The sequence below is a fragment of the Dermacentor variabilis genome, chromosome 1 (assembly GCF_050947875.1).
Source record: "Dermacentor variabilis isolate Ectoservices chromosome 1, ASM5094787v1, whole genome shotgun sequence".
In the NCBI taxonomy this organism is placed as follows: Eukaryota; Metazoa; Arthropoda; class Arachnida; order Ixodida; family Ixodidae; genus Dermacentor; species Dermacentor variabilis.
Genome location: NC_134568.1, coordinates 174,636,058 through 174,654,938, shown reverse-complemented (window position 1 = coordinate 174,654,938; position 18,881 = coordinate 174,636,058). Strand labels below are relative to the sequence as shown.

The window sequence follows — 18,881 nt, the reverse complement described above, 5'->3', positions numbered from 1 at the left end:
CATTTAGATGGGGGAGAAATGCAAAAAACGCCCGTGTACCATACATTGGGTGCAGGTTAAAGATCACCAAGTGGTCGAAATTAATCCGGAGTCCCCCACTACGGCGTGCCTCATGGTCATATTTCGATGGGGGCGAAATGCGAAAACACCCGTGTGCTTAGATTTAGGTGCACGTTAAAGAACCCCAGGTGGTCGAAATTTCCGGAGTCCTCCACTACGGCGTGCCTCATAATCAGAAAGTAGTTTTGGCACGTAAAACCCCAAATATTGTTATTATTATCATGGTCATATCGTGGTTTTGGCAAGTATCTAGAGCCCCAGAACTTAATTTTAAATTCAAGTGAGACTTGCAGCCAGAACAAACGTACAATGAAAGTGCAACGCATACATTCAGCCGTTGCTTCCTTAAAAAAGAAAGAGTAGGTCGGACTTTCCAGGTTAAGTCACAACGTCAAATGAAAAATGTTGATTCAGGTAATGCACCTCACATCACCTTAGCCGCTTCGACTCTCTGGCAAAGCAGTGAAACAATAATTGCCCGCCTCAATACGTTTCCCTCGGTTGGCTATACCGGCTCAAAGAACGCAAATATACTATGGTATAGCCAGCGGTGGATACTGCGCAGAATTACGCATATTATAGGATAGAGCGAGCCGTTACAGAATTCTTTCCCAGATATTGCGGGTATACGAGAATACAGAAATATTCATTCCAACTCGAACATTCCTCGGTTTCTGCTACTGCGTTGTCGCAGATGAGTTTCCGCGGAGAAACTTTCTAGTTATTCATTTCTTTCAAATATAAAAAAAAAACTCATTACTGAGAAAAAGAGCGCGAGAAGAAGAAGAAGAAAGATAATCATTTCGCAAGCCTCTATTTCATGTTTCGATTTTTATGTCATCCCCTCTGGAAATCTGGCTTCTTTAGAGAGCCTTTATTGAGCTCGAGAGATTGCACTGGCGAGGAAAAGAGACCAGCATGGACGGAAAAGGAGAAGCCAGCCGGAATATGACCGAGCGAGCTTTCATGTTACCACGAGCGCAAGCCCTCGTTCTGGGAGTGAAATTCAAATTTCATTCGGGTCGCAAAATCGGCAATGGGTTTCGCTCGAGTTACGCACACATTGCCGAGAATCGCTATCGCCTGTAGTTTCGCCTCAGTTTTAGCACGTTGAGGTAGAAACTTTTTTTAGATAAACAAAAAATGCGCGCACACAGGCACACTCGCAACCACGCACACACCTGCGCACGCAGACGCACTAGATACGTCCACCTCACGTCTACGCAGCATGTCTGCGTGTGTCGGTGTGTGCGTGGTTTACGAGTGTGCCTATTCGCGCTCTTCTAATTATCCAAGATGTGTTACCATCCAGCCCGACAGCAAGTTAATGTGGCACAACTTTTGTTTATCCTGAATAGGCTGCTGACACAACAACAGCGTAGAAAAGTTTTAATGAGAAGAAATTAAACTAGGGTAAAATATTATGTAGTATAGTGCTACGAACTTGTCAAAATTGAGTAATTTAATAGCAAATATTTTAGGGAAACAGTTTTACTTGGAAGACGAAATAATAATGATTTATTGCGGTCTGCTTAATTTTCGCGACAAGGTCTCTGCAAATTAAGTGAGAATTCTTTGCCAAGAACGCGTGTTTTAGTCGACATTTGTCATAGATAGAGCCTTGTAAAGTTTATTGAGCAAGTTCTATGACTTACTAATGGCAGATTACTTAGATGTGACCAACACTGACACAGCTGTGCGATTGCAGTCTATGCATCGATTCGTTACGATTAGTTCACGCCAATATCAATTGTTCCATCACATGTATGTTTTTTTCTTGATCCTGTTGTCATCGGAGAAGCCGGTGGTCAGCTAAGAATCATCGCTCCTCCAAACAGGCGAAACCGTGATTTCGGCCGAACTGTTTGCCTGACACTCATCGTCGGTGATCTCACGGGTTCAAAGGTTCCGTCAAGTTTAAGGGTTGAACGTCCTCACGGCCAGTTGAAGACTATGACTTAATGCAACATGAGCAGACACCATATACCGCCTGTACAAGAAAAGTGCCAAATTTTGGGTGGAAAGTCAATAGGACTGTGTTGAAATTTTCTAAGTAATTGGCACAGATACCACGCATACGCGTTTTTGGCTGTGACTTAGCACGTACCTTGGAATAAAATAAACGCGTTCTCTGATGAACAGATAAAGCTAGTTTCTGGTCTTGCATTCCATGCTATAGCTTCAATAAGGTTTCGAAAGTACATGATATTCGCAGTTCTCTCTCTCTCTCTTTGCATGTTGGCACAAGATGCGACGTGTGATCGGTACGAAATAGAAATAGCGATACTATTTCGGCTTTTAGAGTCCCGGCCCTCTTTTCTCCGACGACTGCAGCAGCGTTCCTGTGCCTCGATTCCTGAGATGTCGTCGTGGCTTGTCCTTGGAGCGCGGCACTCGGAGCTCAAGCGCAGCTGTTCCGCGCAAAATGTGGCCAATGGCGCGCACATGCAGTCTTCTCAGCGAGGCGTCCAAAGAAATACGGCAGAAGCCCCCTGGCGTACGGATTTTATATATTTCCTCACGGTACCAACTCGAATCTCCGAGCGTCATTTCATCCGCAGGCGCAACGCGGCCACGCAGGAAGGAGGTAAAGTCTGCGCAAAATGTCGCGGGTTCTTCAGGCGCCGCTGCCATGCGCTGTCAACTCGGCACGCGCATCCCACGTGATAAACGGGCCGGCCGCGCCGCTACTACCACTGCTGTCACAAGCGGCCTGTATCTTCGTCGCCGGGCGCCTTTGCACCTGCCCTCCGCGAAGATTAACCTGGCTACCTCCCGTGCAGGTGCACACCCCTCTGTCGGCCCATAAATTATTCCCACGTGCCCTTACTGCTGCTTTTTCTTCGCGCTGGTGCGGCGGCGGCGGCCTATAGAGCCGTACAGCGCCTGCTTTCTGTCTGTCGGTGAAACCGAAAATAGCCGTCGGGCGCCACCAAGAGCACCGAGCAGCGCGGAATGCGTAGGGCTGCCGTCACGTGTATGATGCAGAAGCTGCGGGTCAGCGCAGCAACCGGAGAGGATCCTTCCGCCGACCCACTGTACTGGTTTGCAGAAAAGAGGACCACGGGTCAGCACGAGGTCCCTTCGTCACAATCGTCGAGTGCAGTGAGACGCCGTTGTCATGGGATCCGAGTCAATATGGTCCCCACCCGGATTGCGTATTCGAAAGAGCGACGGCTACCAGCCTCATTATAGCCGATACGGCGCCGGCGGTGATGCGGCGCCATCTCGCTTTCATGCCGTTCTCAAAGTAAGGTAAATAAACGGAAACAAAGAGGCGGCGATTCGTTGCAGCTGAAAGCGGCCCATAGAATCGACGTCAAAAAACTTCAGTGACGTGTGTAAAAGTTAATGGAATTATTTACCTAGCCATGCTTTCAAAGTAAGGTTTCGAGGACTAGTTGCTTCGTTGGAGCACGTGGTTGAGACTCACGTGTGACGGTGCCTGCAACCGCAAGCTTCTACGATGTAGTCTATAGTCTAGTCTGCACATAGCAACAACTGAACGCAAGACGAAACCCACAGTCTGGCGACACCTTGTCTGGTCGAATAAAACCCTTTAGAAAAAAAAAAAAGCGCGTGCAGGACAGCACGAGGCCCCCTTCGTTACAATTGTCGAGTGCTGTGAGACGCCGTTGTCATAGGATCCGAGTTAACATGGTCACCACCCGGATTGCTTATTCTAAAGAAATGCACTTCAGTTCCGCTAATTAAATTAAATTGTGGAGTTTAACGCACCGTAGCTGCACAGTGGGTCATTACCGACGCCGTGGTGGTGGCGGAGGAGGAGGGTGGCCCTTTGAAGTAATTTTGACCACTCGGATGCTTGGACCCTCTTTCGTTCAGCTTAACAAGGCCCCGATGAAGCAGCCGAAACGTTTTTAAAGCTTCCCACTCCTACCTTTTAGTCTGCAACCTTTCTCTGCCTATTTTAATGTGAAGCGATTGCGTTACAATCACTTTACACTGAAGCGATGGCGGGGGGCGCAGGTATAACGGCGCACATGGCGACCCCGGCTTCTTTTAGCTTAGCCGGATGGGTGTACGGACAACGACGTCCATCTTTAATCGTTCACTAAAAAAGAAACCAATAAAGTCACAAAGGGGGCTATTAGTAGCTAGTCCCGGCATAACAAGCTAGAGATAGCTTAATACCCTACCTGTGTATCAGTAACTCCGACTAAGTGAAGCCTTTGATTTTGTTTCATCTAAATTTATGTACCTTTCTTCGACGTCAAAAAAAAAAAAGAGATTCAGCTTTGAGAATAGAAAATGTAAATGAAAACAATGTTTCGTGTATGTACACGTATTAAAAAAAAAGAAAGGAAAAAGAAACCAAGGGGAACCTTCACAACCAGACTTTAATTGGCGGCCATTTCGAGCTGGCTTTCGAGAGTGCATGAACAACGAGCCTGAAGGGAAAGGAAAGCCTACTTTTGTGCGTGCCGCAGTTTGGGAAAGCAATTTGGACATCACTCCCTGCAGCTCGTCGGGACCGCGCTTCACCGCATGGCGGGAAGCCGCGCGCTCCTCGCGCCGGCCTAGTCACACGCGCAACTTCTTCCCGCGTAAGTAGCAATTACGGCGCGCCTGAGGAAGAAGGGTCGCCTCGGAATTGGATAAAACTTCCTCACTGGAGGGGGGGGGGGTGCATGGGAAAGTATATAACGAGCACCCGTCGCAAAGCCTCCTCAGCACCCTTTTGACCTAGCAACTCTTCATTTATGCATCGCGCCTGGCGATGGGAGGAACAAATATAAAAGAACGCCAAGAAAGAAGGAAAGACAACTGAAAGAGTGCGCGCGTGCGCGCGATATTGAGTGAGATGAGAGAAAATGAAACGGTCGAGACAAAGGGGATTGGAAGCTCGAACGAAATGAAAGATTATCGCGAGCTCCCCGGCGCATGCAGTGCGCCGAGCTGTTTATATGTGCTTGGCCTTTTTTCCTGATTTTGTCTTTCTTAAGGACACTCTTTCATTTCCATTTAGCGCATCACTAGTAGCGAGAGAAGATAAACAAAAGGAGTCGACAGACGGCCGACGAGCTCGAAGCTTCCGATTGTGCTTGCCAGATCCCGCGCCGAAACAACAAAAGCGGCCAAGATTTCGCATTGCGACTGGAAGGCGAAGACAGAAAGGAATACGATGCCGAAGCAGCAGATAGCGTATATCATCCCTGGAGGAAAAAAAAGAAGAAAAAGAGAAAAGAAAGGTTACGCCTCCTCTTATCGCGCTCTCACTGAGTCCTCGTCTATACTGCACTCCCTGCCGGCGTAAATTAAGCTTTGCACGAAGATATGCTAATGAAATTCTCCGACTCTTATTGCTTCGAGAGACGTTGAAAAGTATTGGCGTGCCGTAAACAGTATCTCCGATGAGAGTGCAAAAGGCCATAAAAAGTAATCACGAATAAAATATACGCAATGAAAAGACGCCGAACAACTGTGGATCTACTACATGCTTACTTCGCCCAATCTAGGAGCTCGTACGTATGTGTATTTTTCATCCACAAGCGAGCGAGTGCGAATAATGTTCGCTCAATGCATTCGAGATTACGGATTTTATGAAACGCCAGCGTGCTCGTGTCGGATAATAAAAGATTCTGCGAGACTTTTCCCGACAGCGGTGTGGCTCAGATAAGAATAGCTCATCGGAGCGGAGGAGAGTGAAAACAAAAGTATATTCAGAGCGACACGGAATAGCTGTGGCGGGCTCTTCCGTCTACAATGCCGCCAAAATCACCGAAAGCATGCGTGCCTTTTGCGACATATATACAATCTTTGCATGTGACGGGCAGAGCGCGCTCGGCTGACGTCGTATCTGCGGGACTAAACAGGACGACAAGGCCGGCTTCCGAATCGTTAAATACTCTTATCTCTCTCGTCGTATTCCATTACAGCCCCGCAGTGACAACTTAACTCCGACAAACGCTTAGCCTTGCGCAAGCAGGCGTCACGCGCGGCCACTCACGTCGGCCGCACTTGGCTGCACGCGTTTCCAGCGCACGCTTCGAAATGCTTGCGGTAAGCGCCCGCGCCAACAGTTTGTCGTGTGCCTCTGAATGCGAGCCGTTATTGCTCGCGGCGCCGCGAGAAGCGCCGGCGAGGCTTAGAAGAATGCACTCTGCAACGAAATATACGCTCGTGCTGGTGTTTGGCAAACTGCGTGGCGTCGCCTCCGAGCGCGAAACTCGGCGAGTATTCTCGCTGCCGGCAACGACTCGAAACATCGGGGGCCTGGAATTCTATGACATATGAAGGCATGCGTTCATGGCAGGTCGAATGGTGCCTCATGTGTTCTTACCATTTTTGCACAGTGGTGTGGCTGACTAAACAAATAAATGAACGAACAAATAAATAAATATGTTGATAGCAACTTATAACAACAACAAGAACGAAACTGCCTCACTTTGTTCTTGTGTATAACAATTTTATAATTAAATGCCTTCATAACATCGTCACAGTGTGCGCAATAACTTACACGTGAAGAATGTAAAATTAACATCTGTGGTTTTACGTGCCAGAAACTACGATCTGATTATGAGGCACGCCGTAGTGGGGCACTCCGGATCAATGTTGACCACCTGGGGTTCTTTAACGCGCACCTAAATATAAGTACGCGAGCGTGTTTGCATTTCGAGAAATAGGAATTCCGCCACCGCGGATGGGATCGAACCCGCGACTTCGAGCTCAACAGCGCAACGCCATAGACACTGGCTACCGCGGCGCCCAACTACCTTACGAATGGCATCTGTAAGTGTCCACAGCTGAGAGGCGCGATAGCCGCGCTTTTTACTTGGACATAAAAAATAAGAAAGAAAGAAAGGCGTACACTTTTCTTTTTTGCTGTCCTCCACAGGCATTGTCACGACCGCTTCAGAAAAAAAGCTTTCATTTTGGCGATGGAGCCACCAAGGCAACAAGTTCTCGCCGCAAGCAGGCGAGAAACGAGCAGAACAATACTGAAACACTTTGGTGGGCTCAAAAAAGAACCAAGGAACGCTGGCCATAAAGAGTGCACGTAGCACATGTTCGCGTTCTCTTATCTACGCCTGGCTGTTTTACACTACGAAGTGTACTAGAACGAAAAGAAAAGAAGAAAGAAAGTATGAAACTAGTGTGTTTATATATATATACATATATATATATATATATATATATATATATATATATATATATATATATATATATATATATATATATATATGCTAGATTAGCGTGCGAGAACTTTTCCATGGAAAGAAAATTCCTTAATTTTTTTTCATTATTATTTTCGTCGTGTTTGTGAAAAATGACGCACCACTTCTGACAGGCAAGAAGGAAGGTATGGGAAGAACGAACAGCGACTTTCTTGAGAGCGCCACGTTGCCGACACAAAATCTATAACCGCTCAGCTCCTGCACCGCGGCAGTGAGCTGCGGTGAATAACAGCGCCGTGTTTTCCACGAGGGCTTCACTGTAGGACATCGGGAGGAAGTGCGGAGGTTCAGTAGAATGTTTAGCGGCAGAGTTTCAGGAAAACAAGTGCGGGGACGCAAGTTAGTCGATACGAAATCTAGGGCGCTCTTAAAATGAGCAATTTGCATACGGTTCTGCTTTTCCGACACTGATAATATCTCTGTTCCCTTGGAAACTCGGGGCGAGCGGAGTGCTTTAATGGTAGCCGTAAGGTGATGCAAGACGTCGTCTCTTGTATAGTCACGACAGGACAAGAATGCAATCTCGAGACGTTATAGAAATTGCCAAGTATTCAACCTCTCCTGGCTGAATGGCCTAATACGTTCTGATTTAGCCTAACATCTACGCGGGAAAAACAGAGAACTTGCTGCGCTGGCACACAGGGTGATTATTTAACGAGATTTTCACCTTAGCATATGCTGCAGCGACACGGTCCCTGTACACTAGATGCTAGTCGACCTTAACGCACAAATACTTCTTTTCTTCTTGCTGTATTAAGATACGGCTTTTGCTTTGTTTCTCTGACAAAATTTGTGAAAACTTTGTGTGCGGCTGAACACTCACTTTTCCCACGTTGAGAACTCATAAATCCTCGCTTGCGCAGTCAAATGCGATTCGCAATGTACCCGGATCACCAGGAAGGATTCTTCTTCAATTGTGAATATTTCATTCTGCGAGACCCGTATGGCTTTCCTTTGTAAATTCGTGCTATACACTCAGGTGGACGATAATTTTCGTCTTTCAAGCCACTTTGACATCGCGGCGGGCGTCTTCTTCTTTTTTTTCCCCCTTTTTCCTTTGTTTCTTCTCTTTAGTGGGTTTTACGTGCTAAAACAACTATTTGATTATGAGGTACGCCGTATAGGGGACACGCCCACCCGGGCTTCCTTAATTAACGTGTACTCAAAGCAGGGTACACGGGCGTTCGTTTGCATTTCACCCCCCACAGAAATGCGGCCGCCGCGGCTGGAATTTTATTCCGCGACCTCGTGCTTAGCAGTGCAACGCCTTGGCCACTAAGCAACCACAGCGGATGTAGTTATTCCTGCATCGTCATCATATTGGAGGGCGCAGCCGATGGGCCGTTTCGAGCACATTCGCTCCAGCGCAAGCTCGGTAGGCGGCTTTCTAGCCCGGTGCCAGCGCCCCGTGTTCCCCACAGTAGAGAAGAAAGGGACGCATTGCACGCCGGGTCTCGCGTTCGCAGCGCACGTATAGGAAAGCACGCGGAGGCTACTGCGGCTGCCGGAGCCGCTTTTGGCGCGTCACGTACGGGCAATCCGCGCGAACTGGTGCCGGAGCGATTGGCGCTCTCTTCTGCTGCTCGGGCACGAAGAGAGGACACCGCTCACGGAGAGGATGGTGGGGCACGCGTCGTTTACTTTTTCGTTGCTTTGTCCCGGCCTTTTCGGTCCTCGACGCGAGGCAGCTCTACTCACCCGAGACCCAGGAGCCGTTGAATTTGCGCGGGTTGAACGTGCCATGGAGCACCTCTTCGAGCGATATCCTGGCCTGCTTCACGCGGGGTCCCTTGTCTCCTGAAAGAAACACCAAAGGCACTCACGACGACTGCATGTCACACGGGAAGGCACGCGCAGCTTCGCTGCCAGCGAACGAACCCCGGAGAAATGCGCCACTCAGAATGGCGGCTACAGTCTATATTCTATACCGGAAGTGCTTTCACGACAGCAGGCTTTTTGCTTTCTCTCTTCTTAAATTTTTATGTATCAACAGTACCCGTTTCGAGAATCTACTTCGCCTTTTCTTTCTTTCACTGGGCGCCAGTTTCACCATTTTTATTGAAAATTGTTTCGAATATTATTCCATGCAGCCAGTTACATTCCTATTAGGACGACTCACCAGTGCTATATAGCAAAACCCCCAAATGCACGTACTGTTCTCTCAGCGCCCTCTCAGAATAGAAATTGCGTTTGGGCCAAGCAAATAATAAAATTTTATGGAATCGCTTGTAAACGTTTACTACAAGCACAATCCTTTGATAGCCCTGCTATAAGCCTGCCATAGAACGAGCTTGTAATTTAAGCACCAAGTTTGGAATGTAACTAGGGAACAGATTCACTCCCAGAAGCAGAACGAATAACTATCGGTATAATGCTAATGCATTTTCTAGAAAACTAAGAGCGCTGGACATGTTTTATAGGTTGATAGGCAAGGTGCCCCAGCTAACATGTAGCAAGTTTCTTAATGAAATCGAAGCCTTGTGAGCGGTAAGCAACATGCTGTGTATTGTTAGCAGCCACCTGACGAATCCTCCTTTTACACTTTCTAATGGTTAACTTTAATGCCGCTATGTGAAAATAAGGTTCTTAGAGCACATTTTAAAACATCAGTTTTAGTTCCTTGCGTAGCCTTTCTTTTTTCGGGTTTAAAGGTGCGCCGAATTTCAAGAAAGCCAACGCGACTCGCTGCTTACGAGCAGCAACAATATTTGCGTGTGCTGCTTCCTTAGAGATGTTGTCTTTTCTGTACTGCATCCTTCTATTTTTTATGTTCTTTACAGATACAGCTTTTACGACTACGCCATTACCTTTGCTTCTCTTGACAAACGCGAATTAGTTTTCTTTGCGAGAGCATAACCACTTAAAACCACGCCGACACAACACGTTGGAAGTTGCGTGGTGCGACAATTGTTGATAAAAATGAAATATTATGCATGACAATTTACCTTGTTTTTTTTTTGCCAGGAAGCGTCAAAGGTTCTTTTCAAAACTGTTAAGTCGGCTTTATTTAGCTGGTGGTGCCCAAGACACAGCGGCGCTGCTCACCAATAAAACGACAGTTGATAGTTAAACAGACGCTACAATTAGGCTTACAATCTCTCTTACAAACACACAATGCACTGCACTACATATTGTACTACATATAAAAATACTCTAACTGATTCCAGTTCAGGAACTGCGAAGACTTACGCCACGAGGAGCTATAGGAAAATTATTTCGCGATATTGCAGTTTATGAAAAAATGTTTATTGCACCCGGAAGCGTGAGACCGTTCCTCTTACGTGGCAGGTTAACATATAAGTATGGAATTATTGAATTTTGCATAAAATGAGCGCTACGATAACTGATTCGCAGTTTCGACGGAGTGACTGTCTGCACCAACGCTTTGTTCGTATCCCGGCAGCCTGTCTGTGTACTAATCAAAAACAAGTTTTACATAATGTGAATAAAGGCTGGCTTGTAAAAAAAATTCCACAATAAAGAGCGTGTATTGTTTTTGAACGAAAACAAACACTAGACGTTGAGACAACCGGACAGGGAGCGTAATGACCTCGTAACAAAACACACTGCTAATTTAGGTATTCAGGTAGATGTGAACAAGACGAAATTGTCCAGCCACACTGGCGCCGTCAGAACGCGCCACTTGAAGTGAATGTCAAAAACACAACTTGGCAATCCGTCACATATGGCCTGAAAAACGGGGGTGCTTCCAGCTTGTTTGGCGACATGAGCCGCTGAACGTACAGCCATTCTAAGAAAATTAGGTCTGAGGTGCCTCGCGGCGGCTATACTTTGCTATTGGCAATGGACACAAAAATTACGAGTAAAACAATCGCGGGACTAGTAAGTGTTAAACATTGCAGGCATTGATGAAGCCTCTAGAAAAGGGCCAAGCTGTATTTCCCGCAATTTCCACTGCCCAAAACATGACAGCTGACGAATTCGTAAAATACTGGACCGGCACTCACAAAAAACGTTCGTAAGAGCAGACGCCAGCCAATCCTGATGTTGGACATGTTATTAGAAAATGCAGCCGTCCTGTAACAAGCAGCCCTTACGAAGGAAAATCTACGTGCATTCGGCCCCTCATTATAATGTGCAGCTAGGGCGTTCATGTTGCTATCATGATGCCTATATCATAATGTCTAACACACAAAAGCAAGAACAATGCAGCAAATGTACACTAATGACCATTTTAACAGTGTGCTGGCCACCATATTTAAGGGAATTGTTAATTTTTAGAAAGTTAGATTCGCGCTTTTATAAACGGTCTCTAGCCATCCGGGGCCCTTAAGTAGCTGCATCGGAGGATAGGTCTGAGAATAAAACACTCTGGCTAAACTTCACAGACTATGACGCACTCAGATATCTTTCTTTTTTTATATATATTTATGAAGGAGGGCGCCATTTCCGACAAGCATGATACCTGCCAGCTCTGAAAGGCCAACAACAGGCCCGCCTCTGACTGTTAAGGCCTTACGTGACCTCGCAGACAGGATCTTCGCTGTGTTCCCTGCAATGAAGAACCGTGCAGCAAAGTGCCAAAGGGAATTAGTTACGTGCTATCTATGGTCGTCTTTCCAGTTACATTAGAGAACCAAGAAAACTATACCACTATGCATGCGAGAAGACCCTACGTGCACGTTACGTTACTGTCACACGTTAACAGTAGAGTGTAGTGTTCCGAGATTCAGTCTAAATGCTGTTGGTCTTTTTTTTATTGGGAAACACAACGCTTAGTAGTGACATAACTAATTCTAACTAAAACTGGATGGTGATACGATGAGTCAGCCACCCGTCCTAAAAGCTCTGTAATCTTACGCAGTCCTTCGAGCAGTGGTATCTGTTCACCGATGGCTCAGTAAAAACGCCTCGTTATTAGCAAACTGCCACTCTGCCTCTGAGTTGTGGTCGCATATTTGCTGCCAAGTGGCAATAGAGAGGAAAAGCTAGCCCATCGTCGTCCGTTTCATATGAATTCAAATAGTTCTCTGACACATCGTAGCGAACTTTTCTTAAACAACAATGACACTCGATCGATAGGATTCTTCCCACACCCACAAGAAGACACGCAAGTCCGACGCCGTTCACACTGACTTGTACTGTTTGCAATACCAGGGGAGGAAGGTAAGCGGTGATTTGATGGCAGCGAACGCTAGAGAATATTATCAGATATCTGATCAAATGGTGTTGAGGTAAGTAAACAGATACCAGTAATGAAACTTCTACCATTCTTCGGGACTGCAACTAAAACAGAAAGTGACAAAACAAACGAGGAACGACAACGCGTAGCAACCAGCGCGCCTACATATCACTTAGGCTGTTAAAAGTAGCTGGTGCAAAAGCGGCAGCCATGGCATGCAACTCTTCGCAGGGCCTATGTGCCGTTAGCGGCCGGGTATATACCTGCTGAGACAGTAATTCTTGTTCTCGATCTCTTACGCAACGCATTCTCTCAGTTTATTTCGAGACTTAGCGACATTCAACGATCTTGGGCCACATTCAGTCACGGGTTATTAGGTAGGAGTTTCTCAGCAACAAGAAGCAGATGCAATCAAAAGATATACAACGACACTGGCAATAATACAATCTGCGACGCCCATGTTCTATGTATAGGCCACGTAAGAAACTATCCCGCTTTTGCGTCCCTTTACAAATAACCTTCCTATGCGGCTCCTCTATGCGGCTCTCAAACAGAATTTTTTTTCTTTCTCTTGCGGCCCTTTGAAAAGGGCTGTCAGCCTGGCAGGCTATGTGCTAGTATCTTCCCTTGCCAAGAAAGTCCACGCTGAACACTGAATTAGGCGACGCTTCAGTTGGCACGACACACATGGCGCACGAATGCAAGCGAGCAATTGAGCGAGGTCGTCACCGGGAGTGAGCAGAATGACGGCGGTGACGATGAGGGCGCAGACCCCAGCGATGACCAGAAGCGCGATGCCGATGCCCCGCCAGTTGCGACTGTCCGGTGCCGAGGACACCAGCTCCTGCGCGAGAGAAAGCGACACGTCAGCGCATGGCACTTCACCGCACGCTGTCTGTAGGGCACTTCGCTGCAGCCACGCGGACAGAGGCAGGCTCAATGTATACGTCCCCATATGACGAAAACAGACGATGAAGCCAGAGAAAGCGTTGCGGAAATTATCTGTTACGTTTAGTTAAAAATGTAGAAATACTCGGGAAAATGGAAATGAAAGTGGAAGAAAAGATAACTTGCCGCAGTTGGGAGCCTTACCCACATATTCCATGTTACGCGTGCGGTGCTTCACCAAACAAGCTAACGCGGTGGCCATCTTCCCTTCCACTTTCTTGTGTATTTGTTTATGCGTACAAGATTAGCCATATGAGTGTTAGCCAGCGCTGCTCACAGCCAAGGGAGCGGATGCACAACACCATTTTGGCTGTCGGCGCCACGTAGTACGCGAGTTTAGGAGCGAGCAACTGGCCTATAACGAAAAGTTAAGAAAAAAAATTGATCCCATTGAATCCCGTTATTCTTCTCGCTCTATGCGTCCCAAGACACTCAGTGTAGTATGGCACGCACCAAATAGTTTAAAGAAAATATCACCGGAGTACCATGACATTTCATGCCAGACACGAAACGTTTCGAGGAATTCGGCGTCGCACTTTACCCAAACCATGTGTCCTCTTCAAAGCCTGTGCTGCTCTTCCCGTTTAGGAGAGAAGGAGAGATTTTGAATTCCTATTGGTTACGGCGTCTACACTGGACTGAAGCCATCCATGAAGTGGGAAAAAATATTCCTTACACTGTTGCTGTCCCGGGTGCACTTATTGCTGCTGCTAGACATACATTTATTGCGATAGCCATTAACTTGACATCGAGGCGAATTTTCGCCGCCGCCGTGTTGTTCCGCGTAAAGTAATAAGAATGAGCGGCCCGCGCGCCGTGTGCTGCGGCATAGCCTCCTCGAGGAGGCTATGCCGCAGCACACGCTCCTGTTATCGCACACGCTCCTGTTATCGAGGAGGCTATGGCTGTGGGTGCGAACCAAGAAGGACGGTGGCTTCATGTGCGCCGTCTTCCCGCGCACCCAATGTTGGAGGTCACGTGATCAAGCGCATACTGAAGAGGGCGGGTAACGTGATCGCGCGCCTAGTGTTGGACGTCACATAACCCCAGTATCGGAGACGTGGTGAAGCGAGCGGCAGCACGCAGCGTTCGCTCCCAGAAGCAGGTGCTCTTCGTCATTCCAGCGTTGCGACAGCGTGTGCTCGCGGTCAGCTAGTGAGACCTGTTCACGTGTGTCTGTGCGGCGCGTGACACCATGCTTGTTAATTGAATTAGTAAGCGAATGTTTACTGCAATTTATGCCACCGACAAAACTAACAACCCTACTTCTTGTAATTGTCAAATACTTTGCTATCGCTATCAATGTTTCTCTTTTCGGGCAAAACTGCGACTTTTTTTGTGCTACAGTACCAACGACGACAAGCTGCAGTTACTCGGAATTAACCGGATGACATAGAAAGAAAGAAAGAAAGGAAGAAAGAAAGAAAGAAAGAAAGAGAAAGAGAGAGAGAACTAAACTAATCGCTCGTCTTCTTACAGCTTGTCCGAAACCGCCAGCACGCAAATAAATCATTGCAGCCTTAATTTTCCCAGCTCGAGCGAACGGTGCGTCTCGTGTATCCTCTCTAGGAACGCGGGCGCTGGAACAGGCCAAAGATGGCGTGATGAGATGGGTTGTGGGGAGGTTAGAGAAAGAAAGGCGATGTACGGCGCACAGCATTAAGCCACCAGAGCAGTGGCGACGAGAAACCAATGCTCGCTCCTGGGGGGCGGCGGGGGGCGCATCTTTCTCGGCGACCAGACCGCGCGAAGGGAAGGCCCGCGGTTGCATCGGTCCCCCTCCCCCGATAAATGTGCGCGGTTCTCGTGACAGACTTGCGTGCACACTTCGTCACTGTCAGCGCCCTGCGGCCTCATGCACTGGCCGGAACACGAAGCGCAGAAAGACAAGCACGACAGCGATGAATCCTTTAGTCGGTGCTCGTAGCGTGTCTAACGGTCTTTGGACGCTGGCGAAACATTCTGGCAGATTGCCACGACAAGATCGCCGAGAGGAGCCGGCCGCGAAACGGGCCCTGTTCGGCCGGCAAGGGGGTGTGCAACCACTTCGGCCGCTGGTCGCGCGACACTGCGCCGAACAACTGGAGCGGCACGGCGCAGTGCGGCTGCTGTCCACACTCGCGCGACGGAGCGTGAGAAGTCAGTGCGACCGCGTTTCGCTCGCAGTCTGAGGCGACTCGAAGGTGGCCACTTTAGTCTTATCCGAACTTCACTGACGTGCGCGAAATTAGCTTGCTTTAGAGAGATAGAAAATGAACGGAGTGGGAATTTTGAAAGTATGACATTAGTTGGAACGCGCAGGAAATCTTCGTCCGGTGCTAACCCGATTCGGTGATTACTTTGACTGGCAGCGGCCTTCAAGAGACACTGCAGACGTCATAGCGGAAGTTGTTATCGAGACGACGAAGGAGCAGACGAACCTTAGCAGACGATGTGCAATGCGAAAGTGCTTTCCTTGCTTTGCTGCTCAGATAAGCCAGGAGAAATCGCGCCGGGTCAACAGGTGAGGAGCGAGCTCGGCTTCGTGAACAAATTAAATATATTGCTTCAATTCAATTAGATTTCTATCTCATTTTTTTTCACATGAGGCGGTAGCGACGGACAGGTAGGGGAAACCAATGCCGCGTGTATTCGTTATAACACTACTGCGCGACGTCTTCCTCTCGCGCTGAGGGTGTCTAGGGAACTGCGATTGTTCTTGACAATTTAGTCGGTGACGTTTGATACAGGCGAACACGCAGCTTCAATCATGAATGTTTGTTTTTAAAGACGACAGAGGTTCGCAGGAAGGTGAAGACTCAAGTGATTCACAGTGGTCGAACGAGGGATGTGTGTCAGGCAGCAGCCAACGTTTCGGCAAGAGCTTGGCCCCGACGAAAACACGTCCCCTGGCTGCAACGTTGGCTCCAGCCTGACACTCATCCCTCGTTCTACCACTTATGCACGTTTTCAGTCATTTCGAATGCGTGAACGGATTTCAGACGCGTCGCCACTCTACGTCAGGCCAGGATGCACCTCGTGCGGACACATTCGTTCAAATACACATTGCAGCCAGAGAAAATGTTAAATATAAAAGAAAAATTCGGCGGGCAACTTAGTCGGCAACAGTGGTAGCCAGTCAGGGCGTGTGTTTCTCACTTTGACTTAAATAGTGACGGCGAGCCACCGCAGGCTTTCGTTTGAGTGACTCTTTGCAATATATATATATATATATATATATATATATATATATATATATATATATATACGCGTATGTGTGTGTGTGTGTGTGTGTGTGTGTGTGTGTGTGTGTGTGTGTGTGTGTGTGTGTGTGTGTGTGTGTGTGTGTGTGTGTGTGTGTGTGTGTGTGTGAAGCTACATTCAAGTTTTGAAACGAGGAAATTGTGCGACACACGTATACCCACGTGGATGCACTTCGGATTTGAAGGACAGATTTGTGGCAATCGTCCTAGTCGTTGCATAATTCACGCAGACGGGCCTTGACGACGTCTATTTAATTTGAAATTCAATGCGCCTTTCGGAAAGCCTTCCTTTCAGGAAAAGGAAACGCGCCGGGAGTCAGTTTGACAAAATCGATGTTGACGAAAAACACTTGTTCCAATGCATGCTGCTCGATGTATTGTATATATTTGACGTACTTTTATAAAATCAGATCAGCGTCAAGGAACAGTTCCGACTACTCCTTGTCACAAGGAAAAGCAAAACAATATATATGTATATATATATATATATATATATATATATATATATATATATATATATATATATATATATCGCAGACGTTCGCAAAAAATAAATCAGAGGTAGTACAGCAATAAGAAGTTACAAATTCCAGACAAGTCGTAGACAATGACGAATAGAAAAAAAAACACACAAGACGACATAAACGCAGAATGTCACAAGAGAGAGAGAAAAAAAGAAAGAAATACAATGTCACTGCTTTAAAAAGAAAGAAAAAAACTTGCCCTGACAACAAGTTGCATTCACTTATACCTACCGTAATATCTGTGTAGGCGTTGAAACTGGCCTACACAAACCCACTTAGACCAATAAATGCGCGTTTTTGAAGTGTATTTGTTGGCAAAGAGACGGACAGCTTCGCTATGAGCATATGCCTATGATCAAGCCTCATTATTTTCGATACCAATCACTGTCTTGGCTTATGGTGTTTGTAGCATACTAAAAGATGTAGCACTTGTGTGTGTTGCAACATTTCGCAGTGAGGGTTTTCAGCACGGCCAATGCGATGTATACACAGAAACTGTTTCGTGCAGATAACCTAGCCGGAAATGGTGAATAACGACTTGCAGACCGTTTGTTCGGCACTGTTGGTATATAAAATTTAGCGTACTTAACAAGTTTAGAAACTCTATAGAATCATGTTCATGTAAGCTATTTTAGGTAGCGTTATAGAAAGTCCAGTGAGCTGATTTTTCAGACACGCCTGCCGCGCTGCTGAATCAGCTGCACAGTTTCCGGGAATGTTGCATTGTCCCGGCCCTCTCAGAAAAGACGACAGTTTGCAGTGGCGCACCCACTATTCCTCGAGTGGGGGGGGGGGGGGGGTTCAAACCATATTATATATATATATATATATATGTATAAACCCCCCTCCCCCTCCCCGCCCACGCCACCACTACTCACACACATTCCTAATGCGCCGACAAATCAATCTATTCGGCGGTCACCATTTTGCTGCCTTTTATAGCGAAAGCTGTGTATGTCTAACCTCCGTAGCTTTTCGGCGTCCGTCAACAGAAAGAATCATCATGTAGGCCGATCCTGGTGATACCCTGCGGGCTCGGGAACCTGTAACGCGCCCTTCGGTATCTTCGGGATGGGGCCACGTATGGGGAGTGCTTTATGCCTACTTCACCTCCGCCGCGGATAGGCCCGGCATTACACTACCTTCGGGCTGGACGCACGTATGGGGAGTGCTTAATGCCTGCTTCACCTCCGCCGCGGGTGTGCCCGGTATTGCACTATATATCTTCGGGATCGGCCCACGTATATGGGGAGTGCTTAATGCCTGCTTCACCTCCGCCGCGGGTCGGCCCAGCATTGCACTACCGTCGGGATCGGCCCCCGTATGGGGGTGCTTAACGCCTGCTTCACCTCCACCAGGCTCGGCCTGGTGTCGCACTATCTTCGGGCCAACCGGCGGCAGGGGTGAAGCACTTTGCTTTTCGTTTGAGAGCTTTGACTGTCGTCAGCTTTCGCTGCCATTCCGTCTTCACAGAGTGGAATGGTTGCCAGTTTTTTCACTCCTTTTGTATGGCGGAGTTTATTGGCATCTCCTGGGGTGTAAAGGGCAGTTTTCTGTTCTATTCGGTGCCCGCGCGATTAACTCGAGGTGAGTTCACTTGTCATCATCTATTCAACGATCACGCGCATCGCTGTTGCTTCGTTAGTTCAATCTTCTTTGTTTAGACTGATCCAGGGACCAGGAAAGGATTCGGTTCGTAGTCAGCTGGTCTGTGTGCTCGAGGAACGAGCTGCGGGTGGAGGAAACGCCAGTTGCGTTTAACTTT

At 47.5% G+C, this 18,881-nt stretch overlaps 1 protein-coding gene across 14 annotated transcripts in view; it reads right to left on the bottom strand.

The window, feature by feature from the left end:
• The window catches only part of LOC142588201 (prolyl endopeptidase FAP-like), a 501,149-nt gene that overhangs the window by 53,267 nt on the left and 429,001 nt on the right, over positions 1–18,881 (bottom strand). For 9 of the 14 annotated variants that reach the window (XM_075699759.1, XM_075699816.1, XM_075699733.1 and 6 more), the window contains 2 exons: positions 13,132–13,246; positions 8,958–9,056 (listed from right to left, as the gene is read on the bottom strand). In XM_075699759.1, the coding sequence (XP_075555874.1) occupies positions 8,958–9,056; positions 13,132–13,246 (214 nt within the window). Of the gene's footprint in view, positions 1–8,957; positions 9,057–11,685; positions 11,705–13,131; positions 13,247–18,881 lie in introns of those variants that run through there. The other 5 variants (XM_075699742.1, XM_075699826.1, XM_075699809.1 and 2 more) reach the window with 2 other exon arrangements.